At 40.0% G+C, this 21,922-nt stretch overlaps 2 protein-coding genes across 6 annotated transcripts in view; one reads left to right on the top strand and one right to left on the bottom strand.

Moving 5' to 3' along the window:
- rrbp1b (ribosome binding protein 1b) overlaps positions 1–15,765 on the top strand; it is an 18,533-nt gene extending 2,768 nt beyond the window's left edge. Inside the window, exons 2-24 of one of the 5 annotated variants that reach the window (XM_044344183.1) lie at positions 485–1,142; positions 1,284–1,432; positions 3,052–3,174; positions 3,337–3,489; positions 3,938–4,056; positions 4,215–4,368; positions 4,503–4,599; positions 5,905–5,984; positions 7,471–7,508; positions 7,606–7,692; positions 9,113–9,164; positions 9,402–9,442; positions 10,511–10,598; positions 11,714–11,776; positions 11,931–12,023; positions 12,380–12,451; positions 13,154–13,240; positions 13,383–13,475; positions 13,893–13,964; positions 14,065–14,157; positions 15,052–15,135; positions 15,221–15,289; positions 15,383–15,765. In XM_044344183.1, the coding sequence (XP_044200118.1) occupies positions 512–1,142; positions 1,284–1,432; positions 3,052–3,174; positions 3,337–3,489; positions 3,938–4,056; positions 4,215–4,368; positions 4,503–4,599; positions 5,905–5,984; positions 7,471–7,508; positions 7,606–7,692; positions 9,113–9,164; positions 9,402–9,442; positions 10,511–10,598; positions 11,714–11,776; positions 11,931–12,023; positions 12,380–12,451; positions 13,154–13,240; positions 13,383–13,475; positions 13,893–13,964; positions 14,065–14,157; positions 15,052–15,135; positions 15,221–15,289; positions 15,383–15,421 (2,577 nt within the window). In that variant the 5' untranslated portion in view covers positions 485–511 and the 3' untranslated portion in view covers positions 15,422–15,765. Of the gene's footprint in view, positions 1–321; positions 1,143–1,283; positions 1,433–3,051; positions 3,175–3,336; positions 3,490–3,937; positions 4,057–4,214; positions 4,369–4,502; positions 4,600–5,904; positions 5,985–7,470; positions 7,509–7,605; positions 7,693–9,112; positions 9,165–9,401; positions 9,443–10,510; positions 10,599–11,713; positions 11,777–11,930; positions 12,024–12,379; positions 12,452–12,992; positions 13,036–13,153; positions 13,241–13,382; positions 13,476–13,892; positions 13,965–14,064; positions 14,158–15,051; positions 15,136–15,220; positions 15,290–15,382 lie in introns of those variants that run through there. The other 4 variants (XM_044344186.1, XM_044344185.1, XM_044344184.1 and 1 more) reach the window with 4 other exon arrangements.
- Positions 15,766–18,448: 2,683 nt separating this feature from the next.
- Positions 18,449–20,903, bottom strand: LOC122975556 (tripartite motif-containing protein 16-like). Its single transcript, XM_044344065.1, has one exon. It carries the CDS (start codon positions 20,566–20,568, stop codon positions 18,895–18,897), a length of 1,674 nt encoding a protein of 557 aa, XP_044200000.1. The 5' UTR covers positions 20,569–20,903; the 3' UTR covers positions 18,449–18,894.
- Positions 20,904–21,922: the final 1,019 nt, after the last annotated feature.

Below are 21,922 nucleotides of genomic sequence, written 5' to 3'. Positions count from 1 at the left end.
TCTCATAGAGGATACATGATGCTCTTCATCTCATTAAGTGTAGGGTTGCAACTATCATTTTCATTATTGATTAAGCTGTCGATCATTTTCTCGATTGATCGATTAGTTGTTTGATCTGTAAAATGGTGAAAAATGTTGATCAGTGTTTCCCAAAGACGACGTCATCAAAGATCTTCAGTTTACTGTCACAGAGACGAAAGAAACCAGAAAATATTCACATTTAAGAAGCTGCAATCAGAGAATTTGGACTTTTTTTTTCTTAATAAATGACTCAAAACGATCAATCGATTATCAGAATAGTCGGTGATTAATTTAATACTTGGCAACTGATCGATTAATCGACTTATCGCTGCAGCTCAACTGTTTTATTTGCATCTTCAGTTTGCACATGAAAAGCTGAGTGGAAACACAAACGTCTGAATATCTTCAAAGTGTTTCCTGTCGTCGGATGATTGTCGTGATGTTCTTCCTGTTTGTCCCGCAGACTTCCTGTCAGACACTCTGATCAGTCATGGACGTCTCCGACCCGCAAACTCTGGGCTTCATGGTCTTTGGAGGCTTCATGGTCATCTCGGCGGTGGCCATCGTCCTCGTCTCCACGCTGTCCATGAAGGAGACGTCGTACGAGGAGGCGCTGGCCAAACAGCGGCGCCAGCTCGTCCACGCTCAGACCCAGAGAGGAGAGAAGAAGAAGAAGGACAAGATCTCAGAGAAGAAAAGCAAAGCCAAGAAGAAGGAGGACCGGCAGGACGGGAAACCCTCTGAACCAGGCAGCGACGGCGGCGAGGAGCCGGTGGTGGTGACCTGCACCGAGCCGGAATCTGACCCTGAACCTGCCGCGGAGCCTGAACCCCTACCAACACCTGAACCAGAACCAGAACCGGAACCCGCCACTGCCGAGCCTCCCGCAGCCCCCTCACCAAAGGAGAAGAAGAAGAAGAAGAAGTCGGCCAAGGTGGAGACAGCTGCCGTCATGGAAACCGTTGCTAAGGAAGTGCTGGTCATGGCTGTCGCCCCGGTGGTGGACGTCGCTGCGGTGAATGTCGTCACTGAAGTGGCCAAAGAACCGATTGCCGCCAAAACTGAAGAACCCAAAGAAACCTCGAGCAAGAAGAAGAAATCCAAGAACAAACCTGAGACGGGTGAGCGAACAGGAACACGTCAACTGACATCGTTAACAAAACTTCCTTACAATCGTTTCTGTAGTTGCTGCAAAAGTTCCATGTTGCTCTTGAATTAAGTTCTGTCAAATTAAAACAGAAGGTGCTTTTTCCATCCTGTAGCGTCGGTCTCCAGCTCCTCTGCAGACGCCTCCTTGTCGCTGCCGTACGGCGAGCTGATGTCCGCCGTGTCCAACGTGACGCTCAGCGACGACGAGACGCACAAACTCATGGAGGTCCTGAGTAAGAAGACCGGCGACACCTGGCAGCTGGTAAATAAACAATAACACCAGCTAACGGCTAACATTAGCGGCTAGCAAGTACTGACACAGAACACAAACAGCACACGAGTTAAAGTTAGTTCATGGAATAATCTCTCCCTGTTACTCCAGGATTTCACAGTTCTTGTGTGATTATTGAGGCCAAAAGTGTTTGATTTTGCAGCAGCTTTTCTCAAAAATTGCGATACAATTTTCAATGTTTAATGTGTTCTCTTTGCAATAAAATTGTGGAAATTGGGAAAAAATTGCAAGCAAAGGAAAATGTGATTTTTTTTAAAAACTACCAATGAAGAGTCATATGTAATGACTTCCCTGGACAAAAAGCATCCACAGAAACAACAACTACGCCGTTGCATTGTTGAGAGGCTTTGGATGCTCAAAAATTCATGAAAATTGGCACACACACACGTCAGAACTGGGAAAACTGGTACAGTTCTGTAAAGTTCTGTAAAGTTCTGTAGTGACTGGGCGCGGGCCATGGCAGTGCTATGGAATCCTTGCTGAATGCTGTGATGACGTCAGTTACCACCACACTAAACGCCACGATTGGTCCAAATCACAAGCGTCTGTTCATTTGTTCATTTCATGCAAAAAAGTTGCTGTAATTTAGCAAAATTACGGACTCTTTCTTGAATTTGTGTTAATTATTCTGATTGTAAAATTGCAATTTCCTGGAGGGACTGAATATTAACACTTAATGTATTTACCAGGTATTAGCAGCTAGAAAGTACTGACAGATACTTGCAGTACTTGCAGATAACACATTCACCACCCGGTGTTAGCAGTCTGCCTTTTTGTTTTTACTTATTATTTTTACTAGCTAATGTTAGCTGCTTGTACATTCGCTAAATAATACAGAATTAGCAGTTAGCACATGTGCAGCATACACAACAGGTACACAAACACTATCACAACATTTTTCACCAGCTAGCAGCTAACGTTAGCAGCTAGCTGAGTACACACTGACGCAGTTAGTAAACAGTTCTCCAGCTAATGTCAGTAGCTAACGTTAGCAGCTAGCTGAGTACACACTGATGCAGTTAGTAAACAGTTCTCCAGCTAATGTCAGTAGCTAACGTTAGCCGCTGATACGTTGACTGACTCATCTTAAGTCTCACAGCTGAATAATTCAGCCACTGGGAATGGAAAATTAGCATTTTCAAATGTCATATCACATGGATGTTGTCATATTTACCAGTTTCCAACTTGTAAATTCTGTTCAGGTAATTATTCAAGAGCTAATTATGACTGCGTCTTGTATTTTCCTGATAACCTTGTGCTAAATATATCTGCTTCACATCAGCCAAAGTCACTATTTTAAGTATGAACTACTTAACTATAAACTATTAACTATAAATGACCGACCATCCTCTCATACAGTCACAGCTCAACTCTAAATATCCTTTCAGTCTTCATGAGTAACACTGGCGTTATTTATTATTTATTTATTTATTTACATGTTGTGACCATAGACTGATGCATGGGAATTGTTCCCTTCACCTTCCATTCAACACTAGCTGCTGTTAATTTAGACCATCAATCAGACAGAAATGAACACATGAAGTGATCTTTTCCACATCTGTAAATCCTTTAAATATGTCTTCGTTCAGGCCAGCCAGAGAGGAGACCCGCTGTCCGCTCTGAAGAAGCAGCTGGAGGAGAAAGAGAAGCTGCTGGCGGCTCAGCAGGAGGACGCCGCCGCCGCCAAGAGTCGCCTCCGAGAGCTCAGCAAGGTGAACCTGGCGGCATTCAGACTGAATCATCTGATCTCTGTGAAGTTTATTACTTCATATCTGTTGGCTTGGACTGTTGGCTTGAGTATTATCAGGTCTTTTATCTTCAAACTGTTCATCATATGAATGTCTTCTTCATACTCGCTGTGTTTCTTTCTTCAGGAACTTGGTGCAGAGAAATCCAAGATGGCGTCTTTGGAGGCCCGTCTGAAGGCGGAGCTCGGTGCTCGGGGTCAGGAGGTCGACACCTTGAAGGCCAAAATGCAGACTGCTGACCAGGAACACCTGAAACAAACCCAGCAGCTCAACCAGAAGGTTTGGTTTAGCTAATGTTGAAGTCTTTACTCAGTCCCTCCAGGATGTCACTGAGTTTTATTGTGATTATTGAGGCCAGAAATGTTTATTGCGATACAGTTTGCAATGTTTTATGTGCTCTTATTGCGGTAAAATTGCGGGAATTGGCAAAACTGGCAAGCTCTTGCAAATATCGTGGAGATTTCTTGAATTTGTGTTAATTATTTTGATCACAAAATCGTAATTTCCTGGAGGTGATTGTCAGCAGCTTAAAGCAAGTCTGAAGTCCTTGAATGTTATTTCAAGTCACAGGTCTTCTCCCCCAGGTCTCTGAATGCTAAACATTAAAATGACATAAAATCTGAATATTTCCCTCCACAGCTGTTTTAATAATGATTTTAAATAACAGGCCTGATACGCTGTCAGGTTGTGTGACGTGTTTAGTTAACTGGATGTTAAACTCGGACAGATCGGGAGTCTACAGGAACAGCTGGAGAACGGACCCAACGCCCAGCTGGCCCGACTGCAGCAGGAGAACTCCATCCTCCGAGATGCCCTGAACCAGGCGACCAGCCAGGCCGAGAGCAGGTAACACACGGGTCAGGTCAATAAAGTACCCATGAGCTCTAACTTCACCGTGCTGTTACGCCACCATTACCTTCTTCTATAGAGTTAACATGAACTGAGCTGAAAGTGATGCTGCAGCACCGTCTGTGATCTGCTGAGATCTGGTTGTCTCCCTGCAGGCAGAACGCCGAGCTGGCCCGGCTCCGGCAGGACTGCGTCCGTCTGGGTCGCGAGCTGTCCGAGCGCTCTGACGCTCTGCGGGCCGACGAGGAGCGCAGGATCAGCCTGGAGGCCAAGATGGCCGCTGCTGAGAAGGAGCTGGCCCAGGTCCAGGTCAGACCCCCAGAAGAAAAACTCATCAGTTCAAGCTTACTGTTATTCTCCAAACTGTCTCTATGTCAACAACCAACCTGACAGTAGAGCTGCTGTAAACAGGAAGTGACCTGTGTCCGTCTGTCTGTCTGCAGCTGGTCCATGCAGACACTGAGCGTGCTCTGCAGCAGCGGCTGCAGGAAGTGTGTTTGGAGCTCGGAGCGTCGCAGCAGGAAGGTGCAGCTGTCAGCGGTCAGTGTTTCTGTTAACATGCGGCTTAATCAATGTTACTGGTCTGTTTATTTGGTTTGGTATGAATGATGTCAGGTATGTTTGTTGACTTGAGTTGATTATCCATCATACGAGGCGACAGCTGCTCTTCCTTAACACAAAGTACATACAAAACATATCAAGACAAAATGAAAAGAAAATAACAATTTAAAATCACATTTTTTAAAATCATAAAGAAAAAAAAACACAAAACAAAAGGTGAGGGAAAAAAAGTATGTTTGGGAGATAAATGCTAAGTAATACTAACGCTAACTAACTCTAACTAACGCTAACTAACACTAACTAAAGCTAACTAATACTTACCAATGCTAACTAATACTAACTAAAGCTAACTAACATTAAGTAATACTAACCAATGCTAACTAATGCTAACTAAGGCTAACTAACACTAACTAACGTTAACTAACACTAACTAATACTAATCAATGCTAACTAATGCTAACTAAAGCTAACTAACTAACACTAATGCTAACTAACGTTAACTAACACTAACTAATACTAATCAATGCTAACTAATGCTAACTAAAGCTAACTAACTAACTAACGCTAACTCACACTAACACTAACTAATACTAATCAATGCTAACTAACATTAACTAAAGCTAACTAACACTAACTAATACTAATCAATGCTAACTAACATTAACTAAAGCTAACTAACACTAACTAATGCTAACTAACACTAACTCTAACTAACGCCAACTCACACTAACGCTAACTAATGCTAACTAACACTAACTTTAACTTACACTAACGCTAACTAACACTAACTAATACTAATCAATGCTAACTAACGCTAACTAAAGCTAACTAACACTAACTAACGCTAACTCACACTAATACTAACCAATGCTAACTAATACTAATCAATGCTAACTAACACTAACTAAAGCTAACTAACACTAACGCTAACTAACACTAACTAAAGCTAACTAACACTAAGTCTAACTAACGCTAACTAACACTAACTCTAACTTACACTAACGCTAACTAACACTAACTAATACTAATCAATGCTAACTAACACTAACTAAAGCTAACTAACACTAACTAACGCTAACTAATGCTAACTTAAGAACACGAGCAGAAAGGTATAATGAATATTATATTTTGTTTTTCCTTCGAGCTGTTTGAGGTTCTATTTTTGTCAGAAAAATTTGACACCGACATGAAAAAGAAACAGAAATGAACGGCGAGCAGCCGTTGCTTCGGAGCGCAAAGAGGAACATTATGGTCTGTTAAATGTCTCTGCTGTTTGTTCCTCAGAGCTGCAGGGGGCGCTGGCGTCCAGAGAGACTGAGCTGCAGGAGCTGAAGGCCCAGCTGGAGAGCCAGGCTGCAGTCCAGGTAACGTGTCCCGATGAAACAGGATGTCAGGCAGTTGTTTACATAACTCTGAGCCCATGGTTCTCACGTTAAACATTAGACCTGAAACATAGTTGTTTCTGTGATCTGCAGGATGCTTTTTATCCAAGGAAGTCATTACATATGACTCTTCATTGGTAGCAGTTTTTAAAAAATCACATTATTTTCCTTTGATTGCAATTTTTTTTCCCCAATTCCTGCAATTTCACTGCAATAAGAGCTCATACAGCATCACAAATTGTACCAAAATCAAACATTTTTGGTGCCAATAATCACAAAAAAACTGAAATCCTGGAGAAAGTGATTGATTAATATTATTTTTAAGGTAAACTCCGTTATTGTGCACCAATAAAACTCTGATCTGAGGGTTGAGTCGAGCTTCTTCAAGCTCGAGTTCCAATTTGATTATATAATTAAAATATTTACAAATATACACAATGAATAAATATACAAATATATATAATATTGCATCATATTACAGCCACAGCACTTACAGAAGGAAAAGCAGCATAATGAATATGGTTTTAGTTAATTAACATGTAAATACATAATTGAGAATAATTTTTTACTCATTATAGAAACAGTGCAAATCAACAAGTCAACATAAGTTAAACAGTAACAGTGACAGAGATGATCAATGACACATGACTGTAAATTTATTGAGGACAGACATCTTTTCCTGTGTTTAAAATGTCACACTGAACGCAAATAAAATAACACTGCTCACAGGAATCTGTGTGATGTTTACTGAAACAGTGACGTAACGTTTGCTCAGAGGAAAGTTACGTTAAACTAGCTGTCAGCAGACAGAATATCTGATTATGTGCTGATGTTACAGCTGATCTGACGTAGTTAAACTGCTCCACCTGCTGGACACTTTAATCATCATCGTTAGTTTAAAGGAGGGAAAAACCTTAAAGCTGCTCTGTGACTTTTAATCTGTTTACATTCAGTGTTTCTCACCAGAACTCACCAGAACATGTTGAATTCATTTCCTTCCCTCCTGCATTGTTTACTTGTCACCAGTCTTCTTCTTCTTCTTGTCTGCCTTGGTTGCTGTATTGTTGCGCTCGTGCACGAGAACAAATAAAACAGGACCCCACCTGTGAAAGCATTGCTTCACAGCGCTACTAGTGGCCAAAAACTCCAGAAGGAACCTTTAAACGACTTAAAATAAAATTTATTGACACTTTAGATCACCGGTCATGTCGTGATTCTATCCGACGGACTGTGTAACTGTTTCACTGATTCGTACACGGAGGTACGAGGAGACAACAATCTGAAAGGAATTTATACTGTAGAAGAACCAACAGGTACCTGTAAAATATAACAGTAGTGAAGTTTCGGACTGAAATCGTCTCATTTCAAATGAACGCTGCGAGCAGCAGATTGACTCACAGACGTGAAGCAGAGTTCAGCTCTGGTGAACGTCGACAGTCAGAAACCCGACCCGTGTGTGTGTCTGCAGGTGCTGAGCTCGGCTGAAGTGGAGCAGCTGAAGAACGAGTATGAAACTTTTCTGCTTTCACATTATTGAAACAATAACTGAGTGTAAAATGTGTGACGGACTGACGAGTGACTTCCTGTATGACTCTCCCGTCAGCGTGCGACGCAGGGACGAGCAGGTCGGCGCTCTGGAGGCGGAGCTCAGCCGGCTGAAGGAGGAGCTACAGCTGATGACGTCACAGAGGTGAGAACCACAAGAAGTGGAAACAGAGAAGAAGCTCAGTGAATCTGCTGAGAGCTGATGTGTTTACAGTGTGCAGTGTTGTTCCATTTCTCAGCAGCGTCGCTGTTTTCTGAATCAAACAGCATTTTCAGTATTGATCAGGTGCAGTAGCAGCCGCACAAGCTACATTTTCCCATCAAGCATTTCTGCAGCTCAGACAGAAACAAATCTGCTGACGATCAGAACGTGACGCCGACGCCACACACGCACAAATTGTACATGTGTAGCTGACAGAAGCTGCTGCAGGAAAACAGACACATCAGCTGAGTTTACTGATGGAGAGACGGCAGAGGGAACCTGTAAGAACGGAGAGAATAGATCCTGAAGGAGTCGCCATGGCTGTACGACAAAATACACGAATTTAACTGAAAACACAAACTAAAATAAATAATCAAATACATATTAGGAGGGAAGAGATGGAGAAGTAACACTAACTACGGCTAACTAATACTAACTAACACTAACTAATACTTACTACTGATGATAACTAATGCTAACTAATACTAACTAATACTAACTAATACTAACTAATGCTAACTAATACTAACTAATACTAACTAATACTAACTAATGCTAACTAATACTAACTAATACTAACTAATACTAACTAATACTAACTAACACTAACTAATACTTACTACTAATGCTAATTAACACTAACACTAACTAATGCTAACTAACACTAACTAATGCTAACTAACGCTAACTAATGCTAACTAACGCTAACACTAACTAGAATAGAGGAAAAGTTCTCTACATTCTCTTTTCTCTCTTTATTCTCTACAAAACCAAAGTATGGTGATTAGCCAAAACTATTTGCTTGAAATTTATGTAGATAGTACAGCGTAGGCCTAATAAAAATACAATTTTTTAAAACTACAATCACATAAAATATGATATTAATAAAATAAAAAACGTAGAAGTAGCTTTGATGAAGCAAACCACTGTTGCTGTGTTGCTGTAGCTTAGCTAGCTACATTTCTCTGAGGGATAGCTTCATTTAATGCAGAGTAACTGTTAGCTTAGGCTACACTCTCCAAGTAGCTGAACACGTTCTTTAAAGGCATACTATGCAGGATTCATTGGTTGCTGTTTGTAAACAACATTCAAAGTTGGCCCCTCCCCCCCGGCTCAACGACACCAGAGAGAGAGAGAGAGAGAGAGAGAGAGCAGCGGTGGTCGAGCGAGCTAGAGAGTGAATGAAGAGAGCGAGCAGCCCTGACAAAAATACAGGCAGATACATACAGACACACACTTTTAGTGATGAGTGAGAGGGATTACTGTTGTATGATTCTATACATTGATTTGTAGGAAAATCCTGCATAATAAACCTTTAACTAAAAACAGATTTCATGATGTTTTTCCTTCTTTGTGTCTTCAGACTGAAGGAAGTCGACGTGGAAGCAGCAGCAGGCGATCAGATGCAGAAAGACGTACGTAAACAAATCCACAACGCTAGCTGACTATATACGAATCAGTGAAACATTTAAACATTGTTCTTAAGCAGCTGAGACTCAAATGTCAGATTGTCCTTAAACACAACCAACAGTCTGCAGGAAAAAAAGTGGATTTGTACAATAAATTAAAAATAAACATATGAAAAACATTCTCATATTATCTGCTCTTCTTCTTCTTCTTCTTCTTCTTCTTCTTCTTCTTCTTCTCTGCAGGGATCAGGAAGTGAGACAGAGTCCGAGCAGCCGTTTGAAAGGTAAAAACACTTAAACAAGTCGAGTTAAGTTCAAGTTTCTTTACTGTTATATGTCATTCTCAGGTTTCAGCTCCTCGACAATGCAGTAAGAGAAAAAAGGAAATATTTAAATGAGTAAAAAGCAACAGTTATAGATAGAGAGAATATACAACTACATATTGAGTGCATGTATCTATGTCCTGCTGTGTCCTACATATAATATATGAAGAAATATTAACATGTAAACCAATATGAATCGATGAAAGAGGCTTTTTGAAGGCTGTGAGATGAATTTTGGGTTTGATAATCGACCTGCTGGAGACTCAACGTCTGGATTATAGATTAAAATTCCATGTGTAAATAGTAAATATGTTTATTTCTAATGTCTTTATTTTATTTGCACGCGCATAAAATCCAGATAATACAAATAAAAGATGCGTCAGGAGACGCCAAGAAGCCGCAGGCTGATACAACAGAACATAATTTAGGAAAATATAACAAAAATACAACAAGAAGAACCAGAATAAAAACAAAGAAATATATGAGGAACGACTTTAAACACTCGGTCCTTATTTGAGACAAACAGAAAGACGTAGTAAGATGTAACATGGGATAGATCGACATGTTTTAACTAAGAGGAATGATTGAAGGGAGAAGTGTTAAAAATGAGCCTCATATTCTGTTGTATGCTTCAGACGTTGTGCAGTAATGATGAAAGTTTGTTCAGCCGCTGCTTTTGCGAGGGTTGGTTTTCTGATTTCCAGTCCGCCGTGCTGGCTAGTGGTTGCACTGTCTATAATGTCTGAAACTGTAGTTATAACTAACAAATCATTTTTGTAGCAAATAAAGTTTATGAAGATTATTGGAGGTGTATTTATATATATTTGTCCATGAATCAAATAGAGAATAATATAAAGTCAATAAACATGAGACATTTGTGTGACTTCACAGGATTGTTACGAATAAAACTAAAATGTTTTTTTCCAGTTTAATTTAACTAAAATGCCTAAAAAAGTCTTTTAATTTAATGAAGCATTTAGCTGAAAACTCTCTGTCAGTGTTGATTGTTGTCATGTTTGTGGTTTTCAGTCTGGAGGAAGACTCTCAGCTGCTGCGTCTGGAGGAAGAACTGCAGCAGCTCAGAGAGGAGCTGCAACAGGCCCGTAACCACGGCAACGTGAGTCCAGTTAACAGGAACTCACTTCTTATAGTGTAATATAACCTGATGATAAGATATTATTATGTCCAGATCCTGGAATAAAAAAAAGTTCTGAGTATAATGTAAAAATTAAAGCCATAAAATCAATTAATTGTCAGAAAAGTCTTAATAGTTTAATAATTTAGAGCGAGTCATGCTGTCGAAGTTTCATTCAGTGAAATATTTTTATAAATTAAGTCAGAATTAAAAAGTGTCGTTGTGGGCAAATGTGTGTGAGCTCAGGAACTTTTTAACAGTATTTTCCTTCCAGATGTCAAGAAATTGTTTTAGAAACTCAAATATTTTCCCTCAAGATAAGTTTTTTGAAACTCCAAAACTTTTACAGAAACTCTGAACTTTTCTGCTGCACTTTTGAATTTCCTCATGTATATAGGAACTTTTCTTGGTACTTAAACCTTTTCCAGTAATAGATGAAGTTTCAGGAACTCTGTAGCTTGTTTTAGAAATAAAATGTTAAATGTGTGTGAAACTTTTGAATTTTTTTTCATGAACTCAAGAACTTTTATCAGAACTTTTATCAGCATCCGGATATTTGTTTAAGAACTTCAAAAACTCTTCTTCAGGAACTCAATAATATATTTAAGGAACTCAGGAACTTTTTTTAGAATCTGAAAACTTTTTAGGAACTTTTACAGAAACTCTTTTTTTTTCTTGAATATTGGAAACTTGATCCGAAACAGATGTTTTTTTTCTCTTTTTTTTGTTTATAAACAAACAAAATTAGAGAATATTTTACAGAAACAAAAACATTTTCAAGACCTTCACAAGTTTTTTCTCAAAGCTCTGGAAAAAAGTTATTTCAGAATAAAAGCCAGAATTAAAAAAAAAAGAGTTATAACTCAAATGTTTTCCTTGGTGTGAACAAAACTCTGAATTCAGATTAAATTTTCTGACTCTCTTCATGATTCTTGTTTTTTTGTTTTAATCATTCTGATGCTCGTCTTTATTTTTATTAGTTTATTACTACTGTACTTCTTCCCCATTTGTTTTTCCTTTTAAAATAGTTGCTCATGAGTTTTGGAAATTAAATTAAATTAAATTCAGTGAAGTTTGATGAGTTTTTGGTTCTTCAGGAGCTGCAGGAGAAATCGGCGGCGACCGCAGAGCAGAGAGAGGCGGAGCTTAAAGCAGCGCTGGTCAGTGACAAACTGCTGCTTATGTCTTAATTAAACACCTGCAAATGTATTTATCTTTATTAAAGATACAAACACCTGAATATCAGAACACAGCAGACCTTTGTTGAACTGAGAGCACGCTGTAAGAAATAAATATTTTTGTGTGTGTGTTCAGACTGAAGCTGAGTCCGGGTTTGCGTCCCTGCGTTCGGACTTCCAGGCGTCGCTGCAAGTTCTGTTCCCGGGTGTCTCTGTGGAGGCGGAGCAGGTCGGTTAGCTTTGTCCTGTCACTCTGAGCTCACAGGTTTGATCCCTACAGCAACAGTGTTAAAGTGCCCATGAGCAAGGAGGCTCACATGAATGGGTGGACTGCTGTGGCTCTACCTCCTGAGCCCCAGCCGCCACATGACTTTCCACTATGTCCGCAAACATGTGACCTCCCTCAGGTGTTCTTGCAAAATTGAAAACTGAGATGATTCTGATCAGTTAAATCACAAAATAATTAAACTACTGTTATGTTTCATTGTGTTATCTCTGTGTAAAAAGCAACCTGACAGTCATGACACTGGGCTTGACCAGTCCAGCAGGCAGCAGTGTGTTAACAGATGTGTGTTTCTTCTGCAGAGTGACTGGTTGGAACTTTTTACCCAGAAAGTTCAGGAGACTAAAAGCCAAGAAGAGAGCCCTCAATCTGAGGTAAAAACACACAGCTGGTCTGATCAAACAACTGTCAGTGTCAGTTGGGAGTGAGGTTGGGATCTTTTTTTATCAGTATTCAGAAACTTTTCCTGGCCGTACAAAGTACCAAGAGCTGACAGCAGCTAAGAAATTGTGAACTTGAAAACTTTTTCAGGAACTCAAGAAGTTCTCCCAAAAGTTGGGAACATTTTTTTGAAACTCACAAAGTATTTACTTTTCTGCTGAACTTTGGAGTTTCTTCACAGATTTAGGAATGTTTACCTGGTACTTTTTCAGGAACTTATTATGTTTTTCTGCAACTCTATAACTCTAGAAGCCCGCATCATTTTCAGGAACTAATGTAACTTGTACAACACAGGTAGTGTTGAACAGGTTGAACAGTGTATAAACCTTTTTTAAGAAGCTTCTCAGGTACTGTTTTTTCTTTTTTCTAATGTTTTCAAGACCCCACAAAGACTTTAGGAACAGGAACTCTGGAATGTACAAGGTGTCTGCAAGTTCCTATTTCCTTTGAAACATTTTTTGGGACATTTTTCAGAACTCTGGAACTTATATTTTCTAAGAACTTTTCCACAACACAGGTAGTGTTTATGTTGTTATTTTCATAAACTGAGAATATTTTTTACAGAACTCAGGAACTTCTGTGTTTTTTATGGTGATGATATGTGATGACGTGTTTTCTTTTGGTCACGTGATCAGCTGCAGTCGAGGCTGAAGGAGGCTGAGGAGAAACAGACTGAGCTGCAGGCGGAGTTTGATCAGAACAGGAAGCTGCTGCAGGAGACGGTGAGACAAACTTTAACACAACTTTATCAACACAAACTCATCAACCTGTTTCATCTTATACAGTGGCTATATATCTGGCTATAAATGGCACTAAAGGGTTACTTAACCATTTTAATTTTCATGTTTTTTTTTTGTCTGACAGGAGGCGGAGCTTCAGGCTCTAAAGCGACGCTCTGAAGAAGAAGAAAACATCTGGAAGAAGAAACTGTCTGAGGCTGAGCAGCAGAAGGAACAGGTGACACGAGCTCAGCAGATGTTACATAGTGTTGCTTTAAACAGCTTCAGTAAACATGAATAACTCTCATTTTAATGTTCAGTGCTCCTAAATGAAAAGACCTGTCAATCAAATAGCTACAGTCCTGTTTACTCATTACTGAAGTGTTTACTAGATGAGACATTTGGTGCAGCCTGATTTAGTAAATCACTAGTTAGTGGTCACTAAGAACTAAAGACTAAACCTGAGTGATGGATTCGTGATCAGCTGGTGAAAGAGTCCTTGTGCTGGATTACCAGGAGTGTCAGGGTTCAGGTTCATATATATAGACGAAGGCGGGTCTGTCATTATCTCGCTGAGTCTCTGAGGAGACAACGAAGCTGCCGAGTGTCATCAGGCCGTCTGACGGGTGTCTGGATGTCATGTTGGTGTCTGCAGGTCCTGGATCAGCTGAAGCAGCTGGAAGACGAAGTCGCTTCCAAGAGGATGGAGACAGAAAACACGCAGCAGGTCCGTCCTCAGACTCTTCTTCTGTTTTTAAAGAAATGAGTGAATCTGCAGATGTTTGATGTTTGTTTGTTTGTTTGTTTGTTTGTTTGTTGTGTCTCAGTTGAAGGAGCAGCTGATGCTGCTGGAGGCTCAGCTGGAGAAACAGCTGGAAGAGGCCAGCATCACCCAGAGCTGCAGTGAGGAGCTCGCTCAGGTCCGACACGCTCAGATTATCACACATGTTCAGATTATCACACATATTCAGATTATCACATGTTCAGATTATCACACATATTCAGATTATCACATATTCAGATTATCACACATGTTCAGATTATCACATGTTCAGATTATCACACATGTTCAGATTATCACATGTTCAGATTATCACAAACGCTCAGATTATCACACATATTCAGATTATCACATGTTCAGATTATCACGTGTTCAGATTATAACACATGTTCAGATTATAACATGTTCAGATTATCACACATGTTCAGATTATAACACATGTTCAGATTATCACACATGTTCAGATTACCACACATGTTCAGATTATCATGTGTTCAGATTACCACACATGTTCAGATTATCACGTGTTCAGATTATAACACATGTTCAGATTATCACATGTTCAGATTATCATGTGTTCAGATTATCATGTTCAGATAATCACATGTTCAGATTATCACGTGTTCAGATTATCATGTTCAGATAATCACATGTTCAGATTATCACATGTTCAGATTATCATGTGTTCAGATTATCATGTTCAGATAATCACATGTTCAGATTATCACATGTTCAGATTATCATGTGTTCAGATTATCATGTTCAGATAATCACATGTTCAGATAATCACATGTTCAGATTATCACGTGTTCAGATTACCACACATGTTCAGATTATCACGTGTTCAGATTACCACACATGTTCAGATTATCATGTGTTCAGATTACCACACATGTTCAGATTATCACGTGTTCAGATTACCACACATGTTCAGATTATCACATGTTCAGATTATCATGTGTTCAGATTATCACATGTTCAGATTATCTTGTGTTCAGATTACCACCTGTTCACATGTATCTCACTGTTTCAGGTGCAGTCTCAGCTGCAGCAGGTGAGCATGCGGCTGCAGTCAGAGCAGGAGCAGCGGCAGCAGCTGGACAAAGAGCTGCAGCAGGTCGGAAACATTCAACGTCTGTCATGTGGAAGTCGAGCTCATGATGTCACGGTGATGTCGTGATGATGTCATGTTTGTTTTTCAGGCTCGACAGGAAGTGTCGGCGCTGCTGCAGCAGGCGGAGGCTGAACAGACATCTGCCGCTCCGCCGAAGGTTTGTCTTCCTCATGTTTTTAGTTCATGACATGATGACATCACTTCCTGTGGAGCCCATGTGACCGGGTGTCTTCTTGTTTTGTCTGTGCAGGAGGTGACAGTGGAGCCGAAGGAGGAGACGTCAGTGTGAAACAACGACCTTAGACCGCCTTCATCTCCTTCCTGTCTTGTTGCTATGGTTACAGAGTTGATGACATCACACACATACAGTTAATGGGACAGTCAGAGCTCGTTACAGACATACTGTGAACACACATCCGGATGGTTTATCTGTTGTTGAACATGTCGTCCTGAGAAGCGTCATGAGGTCACTGGGATGTCGATGCTTCAGCAGCTTTACACACAAATCACATTTCAGGTCTGAACACCAGATGTAACAGTGAAGCTTTATAAAATGTTGAGTTTTTACTGAACGTCGTCGCGTTTCTGCTGCTCGCTGTGATGTTTCAGGACAAATAAAGTTTGATTCAAATGTTTTGTTTTCTCTTGTTCTGATTCCTGCATACAAACCAAAAAGTCCCGCTGACCGTGTCTGTTTTTCCCAGTTAGGTTGAGTCCAATGAAGAGAAACACAATCCTCCTACGGATCATCAATAATCAGCCTATAAAGAGTCAATAAATGGTTCATACCTCACTTTAATGCAGCTGCAGGTGTCGTCAGTCTGAGACAAGAACTCAATGACCTCCAACAGTCTGAACAGCAGCAGCAGCGGCTCTGAATCCTCCAGCTGTTTGTTATTAACGATCAACCTGCTGATCCACCTTCTACTCACTGTTACTGTTTACAGGAGGAAGTTAAAGTATTGCAGTAAAAGTACATAAGTATTATGAGCTTGATGTAGTTAAAGTATTGCAGTAAAAGTGCATAAGTATTATGAGCTTGATGTAGTTAAAGTATTGCAGTAAAAGTAGTGGTTTGGTCCCTCTGACTGATATATTATTATATATGACATCATTAGATTATTAATAGTGAAGCATCAGTGTTAGAGCAGCATGTTACTGTTGTAGCTGCTGGAGGTGGAGCTAGTTTACACTACTTTATATACAGTTAGCTAGTTTAGTCCAGTGGTTCCCAACCTAGGGGTGGGGCCCCTCCAAAGGGTCAGCAGATAAATCTGAGGGGTCGTGAGATGATTAATGGGAGAGGAAAGAAGAAAAAACAAAGTTCTGATACACAAATCTGTTTTCAGTTTTTGGACTTTTTCTCTAATCTTTGATTTTTGCTGAAATATTGGATCATTTGAACATTTATTGAAATGAAAGCATGTGAGAAGTTTAGAGGGAAAAATCACTATTTGGTGGAGCTGTTAACAACTCATAGACATGTGAAATGTGACCCCGACTACACACTGCTTTTTGTAAGACGTCAAAAGACAAAAAGGTTGGAAACCAATTTGACAAACATCAAACTGTCTACCGTTTTATTTCATTTTTACTGTTTTTTTTTTTTTAAATCATGTTGTTTGTTGATGCTGTTTGTCCTCATCAGCTGTCCTGTGTTGTTTTTAACACTATGTGGTGAAGCCAAAGACGTTTCCACAATCTAACTAACTAAATAACTAATTAATGACTTAAAGCACTTTGACACCATTTACCATGATGAATGACAGGATGCATTCTTATTATCATGGTGTGTTTTAATTGGTTTAAAAACATGTTTTTGACTAAAACTGCAGACAGACCGAGTGGAGGAGCTTTAACCTCCACTACATCCCTGGTTAGCAGGATGAAGGCGCCCTCTTGTGTCCTGCATCAGTTTTCAGATTTCAGTTGTTGACCTGCTGTGATGTTCACTGCAGGAAGACGTGTAAAAACTCCACTGAGCCTTTAACAGCTTCAAACAACATCAGTAAAGACAGATTTTAATATCTGTAATATCACACTGTGTCAGTTTGTTGACAGAAGTCACATCCTGTAACACTGACGCTGCATTCAGGTCACATGGGAAAGATGGGAGAGAAGAGTTTCCAGTCTGCAAATATTATTCACATCAGCTTTCAGGTTGTAAACAGAACTTGTGAAAGTGAGATTTGATGCTGCAGGCTGTGATTTCTCTGACTTCTGTGACCAGATGTGAATAATTATATGTTCAGTTTATAGTTTAATCATATTATGACTGGACTTGATGGAGTCCACATGTGTTTAATTTAGTGTTGATGTTCAAATGAGTTTTTTAGTAAAAACTAACACTGTAAACTTCAGCAAACATCTATTACGGCGTCTTCACGGCTTCAAACTGGAGTCAACATGTTGTTTCCTTCTGATGTTTATTACGATTGAACTGAACTCAGCGTCTCATATGTGCAGAGTTTTGATCAAATGATTCCTGAATGACTTCTGCAGTAGAAAAGGTGGAGTAACGTTACCTGTGATGGTTCAATAAATCAATCACAGCTGTCAGGAAACTAATCACCACTGTTTTAGATGCATTTCTTTGCTGCTGATTAATATAAATGACTAAAACTCTTCAGCACAGCAACAAAATCAGTCACAAGAAGTTTTAATCAAGTCTGGATTTAAACTTTACAAACTCGACTTCATCAAACTCTGAACGACACTAAACTCTCAAACTTCACAGTAAAAGAGTTTCTGGCTGAGTGTGAACAATATTATCACGTGACGTACTGATTGATCACATGACGGAACAACCAATCAGAGATATGGATCGGCCCGACATCTGCTGTATTGTACATTTATTTAAAACATCCTTACAGTGCTGAGTTATTCTGCAGGAATTTAATTATAAGTTTAATTTGTGTGAAATCGTCAAATCTCTGGTTAATAATTACCAACAATCTGATACATTTATAATATATAAATATATAAATATGGATGAATGAAAGGAAATTGGTTGAAATGGAAATAAAATGTGCTGCAGATGTTCTGCTGTTGGTAGACGAGCTGATCACGACCAACGATATTTAGTCCAATCAGACAGAAAACAGAGTAAAATAAATAAACTCTCATTTTAGTTTCACATTTTCTCCAGAAGCTTTGAATGAGATCCTGAGATGAAGACAGAAGAAAATACTTTGCTCACTGTTGAAAAAAACATCTTCATTGATTATGTAAAGCTTCAGATTGTTCACACATCCAATCAGTAAAGTCTGTTAAATGACTCTTGTTCAATGATTTCATGTTCAGATTCACTTCATCCACACAATCAGTTAGTTTAACCCAGAATGTACAAGAACATAATGAATGATTATTATCATGATAATTACAGTTTGATTGGACATTTCTCTATGAATTTATAAAGTGATGAGATCAAATACATCAATACAAACATGAAACTAACATTTAGAACAAAGAGAAGTTTATATTTTCATCTGAAGAAGCGTCAGTGAAGGTAAAAGACGTCATCATGAGCAGCGATAGCCTCCATGGATAAAAACACACAGCAAAAAGTCACATTTAAAGAAACTGAAAACATCAACAGAACAACAAATGAAAAGAAGAAAGTGTTGATAATCCCAGTTTGATTGACAGCTGATCTCTGTGCAGTTCAGAAACACCACAGCAACGAGCTCTCAGAAACAATGGAGACAAAAACATGAAGAATTACAACAGAATCTGACACATGAAGTCTGAAATGACTTCTGTCTATTTCAGTTTACACAACTCAGCTGTGGCTCCATCATTATAAAGACTAAGTCCAGCATAGAGAGGCTGAGTGAATGTGGTCTGGACTCTGTGGAGGAGAGTCATGGTTTCAGAGACGCTGTAGAAGGACAGAATACCTGCTCTGTGGTCCAGGTACACTCCTACTCTGGAGGAACCAGGACCTGAGACGGGAGTTTTGATGTTGTTGAACCAAAATATATAACTGTCAGTGTCACAATATAACATCCAAGATTTGTCATTGTATCCAAATCCACATTCATTCCAGCCTCCGTCTCTGCTGATATCCTTGTATGCGACTGCTACATCAGCTCCTCCTCCGCTCCACTCCACCTCCCAGTAACAACGTCCAGTCAGACTCTCTTTACTCAGGACCTGACAACATCCAGTGAATCTGTCTGGGTGACTAGAATAAGACTGTTGTTGACTCGTTAGTTCTGCTTTTCTGTTCCCATCAGATAATAACAGCAGTGTGTATGCTGTGTTTGGATCCAGAGTGATTTCATGTGAATATCTTAAGAACTCAGCTCTGGTCTTGGGTTCTGGTTCTGACAGTAAAACGTCCACGTCAGTCACTGTCAGTGAGATGTTTGTCCATTTCTCCCTCAGGATGTCCTGTAGTTGATCTCTGAGCTCTGACACAGCTGCTGTCACATCCTCAAAGTATCTCAGAGGACGGATATTGATGCTGGATGAGTCTGTAGATGCACTGAGTTGTGACAGTGAGGGGTAGTTGTGTAGAAACTGGTTGTGATCCTCTGTGTGTGAGAGCTTCTTCAGTTCAGCGTCTTTCCTCTTCAGCTCAGTGATCTCCTGCTCCAGCTTCTCCTGAAGCTCTTTGACTCGACTCACTTCAGTTTCCTGCTGGGATCTGATCTGCTGCTTCACATCAGAGCTTCTTTTCTGGATGAGACTGATCAGCTCAGTGAAGATCTTCTCACTGTCCTCCACTGCTTTATCAGCAGAGCGACTGACGGCCTCCACCTCCTGTTGAAGCAGCTTCACATCTTTCTCTCTGTCCTGGATTCTCTGCTGGATGTTTTGTCGACTCACCTCGAGCTCTCTCTGCCTCTCAGTCCTTTCTGCTGCAGCTGAGACTGTGTCGTGGCCTTTATGTTCATCCACAGAGCAGAGATAACAGATACTCTGCTGATCAGTACGGCAGAACATCTTCATCACCTCATCGTGACGAGAGCAGATGTTCTCCTGGAGCTTCTCCGAGGGGTCGACCAGCTTGTGTTTCTTAAATTTAGTTGATTCAAAGTGAGGCTGGAGGTGATTCTCACAGTAAGAGACGAGACACTGCAGACAGGACTTGAGGGCTTTCAGCTTCCTCCCAGTGCAGACATCACAGGCCACATCTTCAGGTCCAGCATAGCAGTGATCAGCAGGAGCAGCTTGGAGTCCAGTCTTCTTCAGCTGCTCCACTAAAGCTGCTAACATGGTGTTTTTCACCAGGACAGGCCTCGGTGTGAAGGTCTGTCTGCACTGAGGGCAGCTGTAGATCTTCCTCTCATCCTCTTCATCCCAGAAGCCTTTAATACAGTTCATGCAGTAACTGTGTCCACAGGGAATAGTCACCGGATCCTTCAGTAGATCCAGACAGATCGAACAAGAGAAGGTTTCTCGGTCCAGCTGAACTCCTTTCTGCTCCATTTCAGCTCTCAGTGGCAACGACTGTCTGAGTTTCACTTCCTGAGAAGTGAAACAACTTTGAGCTCTGATCTGAACAACATGTGTCTCTGCAGTGAATTCAGCCTGCAGCTCTTATACTGCACTACATGTTGGTTCCACCCATCTGCAAACTGTAGATCTGAAGGGGAGGGAACCAGGAGATATGAGGACAGAGTGGAGCTTGTTGTGTTTGAGAGCAGGAAGGAGAGGGAGGGGTTAAGTTTTAAAGAGATACTGTGTGTTTCACCCTGTTTTGTAGCTCAGCTCTGCTTCCTGGTGCCAAAGTGTTTTTTGGGATCTGAGATGACTGTTTATTTTCATCCTATCGGTACAGTATTAAAGCTTTATTGATCATTGTGAAGAAAACGTTTCACATTAAAGCATCAACGTGAAATAAAACCTGCTTCAAACACACTGTGCTCCACTGGAACTTCAGTAGCTGTTAACACAAACTAAGATTATAAACCTGAACGCTGTGAATAAAACTGTAAGTTGTTTTAAGTTGATATAAAGGAGGGAAAACTAAAGTAAAGCAGCTGAATGAAGGTCTGTGGCTGATTATGTTTATATATTGATTTATTTTAATGGAATTATTGACTGATTTTATTTGGTGCTCATGTTGAGGTGAAAGTTTATTTAATAAAGGCTTATAAATATATCAACTCATAAATAAATAGGCAGATAATAAAGAATATATAAACCATCAATTTACAAACTGTAATTTTAGGAGATTTAAGTAGCAGCAAATCAGATCTCAGTAACACTGTGATCCAGATTAATATATCAGATTTCTAAACCTTAAATCTTAAAACACAGTGATGATAGAAAGATCAACATCTAAAGGAAACTACAAACCTAGAAATCCTGTAAGGACGGAAACAACTCACATCAGAGAGGGATGGGAATAAAAAAACAAAACAAAATGGCTTCTTGTGGTCTCCTCCGCTGCCCTCTGCTGGCGAACTGCTGCGGTGGATAAACTGGAGGACCAGAGGCACGAGGACGTGTTGCTGGACTGTGTGTGCACGTGCTCAGGTACAATCACAGGTATCTGAACATCAGTAATCTGCTCTGCTGCGGAGGGTTGTGGGCGCTGTCTGTCTACTGAATACCTGCTATATATTATGTCTCTTTTTTTTTTTAAAAAAAAAGAAGAATCTTATAAACTCAAGTACAATTTTTCTGTTTTATAGAACTTTGAGTCTTCATGGTTCTCATGTTCAGAAAATACATTAAACATTAGAGCTGAAATATGCAGGATGCTTTTTATCCAGGAAGTCATTACATATGACTCTTCACTGCTAGCAGTTCAAACGTTATTTTCCTTTGCTTGCAA

The sequence above is a fragment of the Thunnus albacares genome, chromosome 3, assembly GCF_914725855.1.
Source record: "Thunnus albacares chromosome 3, fThuAlb1.1, whole genome shotgun sequence".
Taxonomy (NCBI): domain Eukaryota; kingdom Metazoa; phylum Chordata; class Actinopteri; order Scombriformes; family Scombridae; genus Thunnus; species Thunnus albacares.
This window is presented reverse-complemented; position numbering and strand designations above follow the sequence as displayed.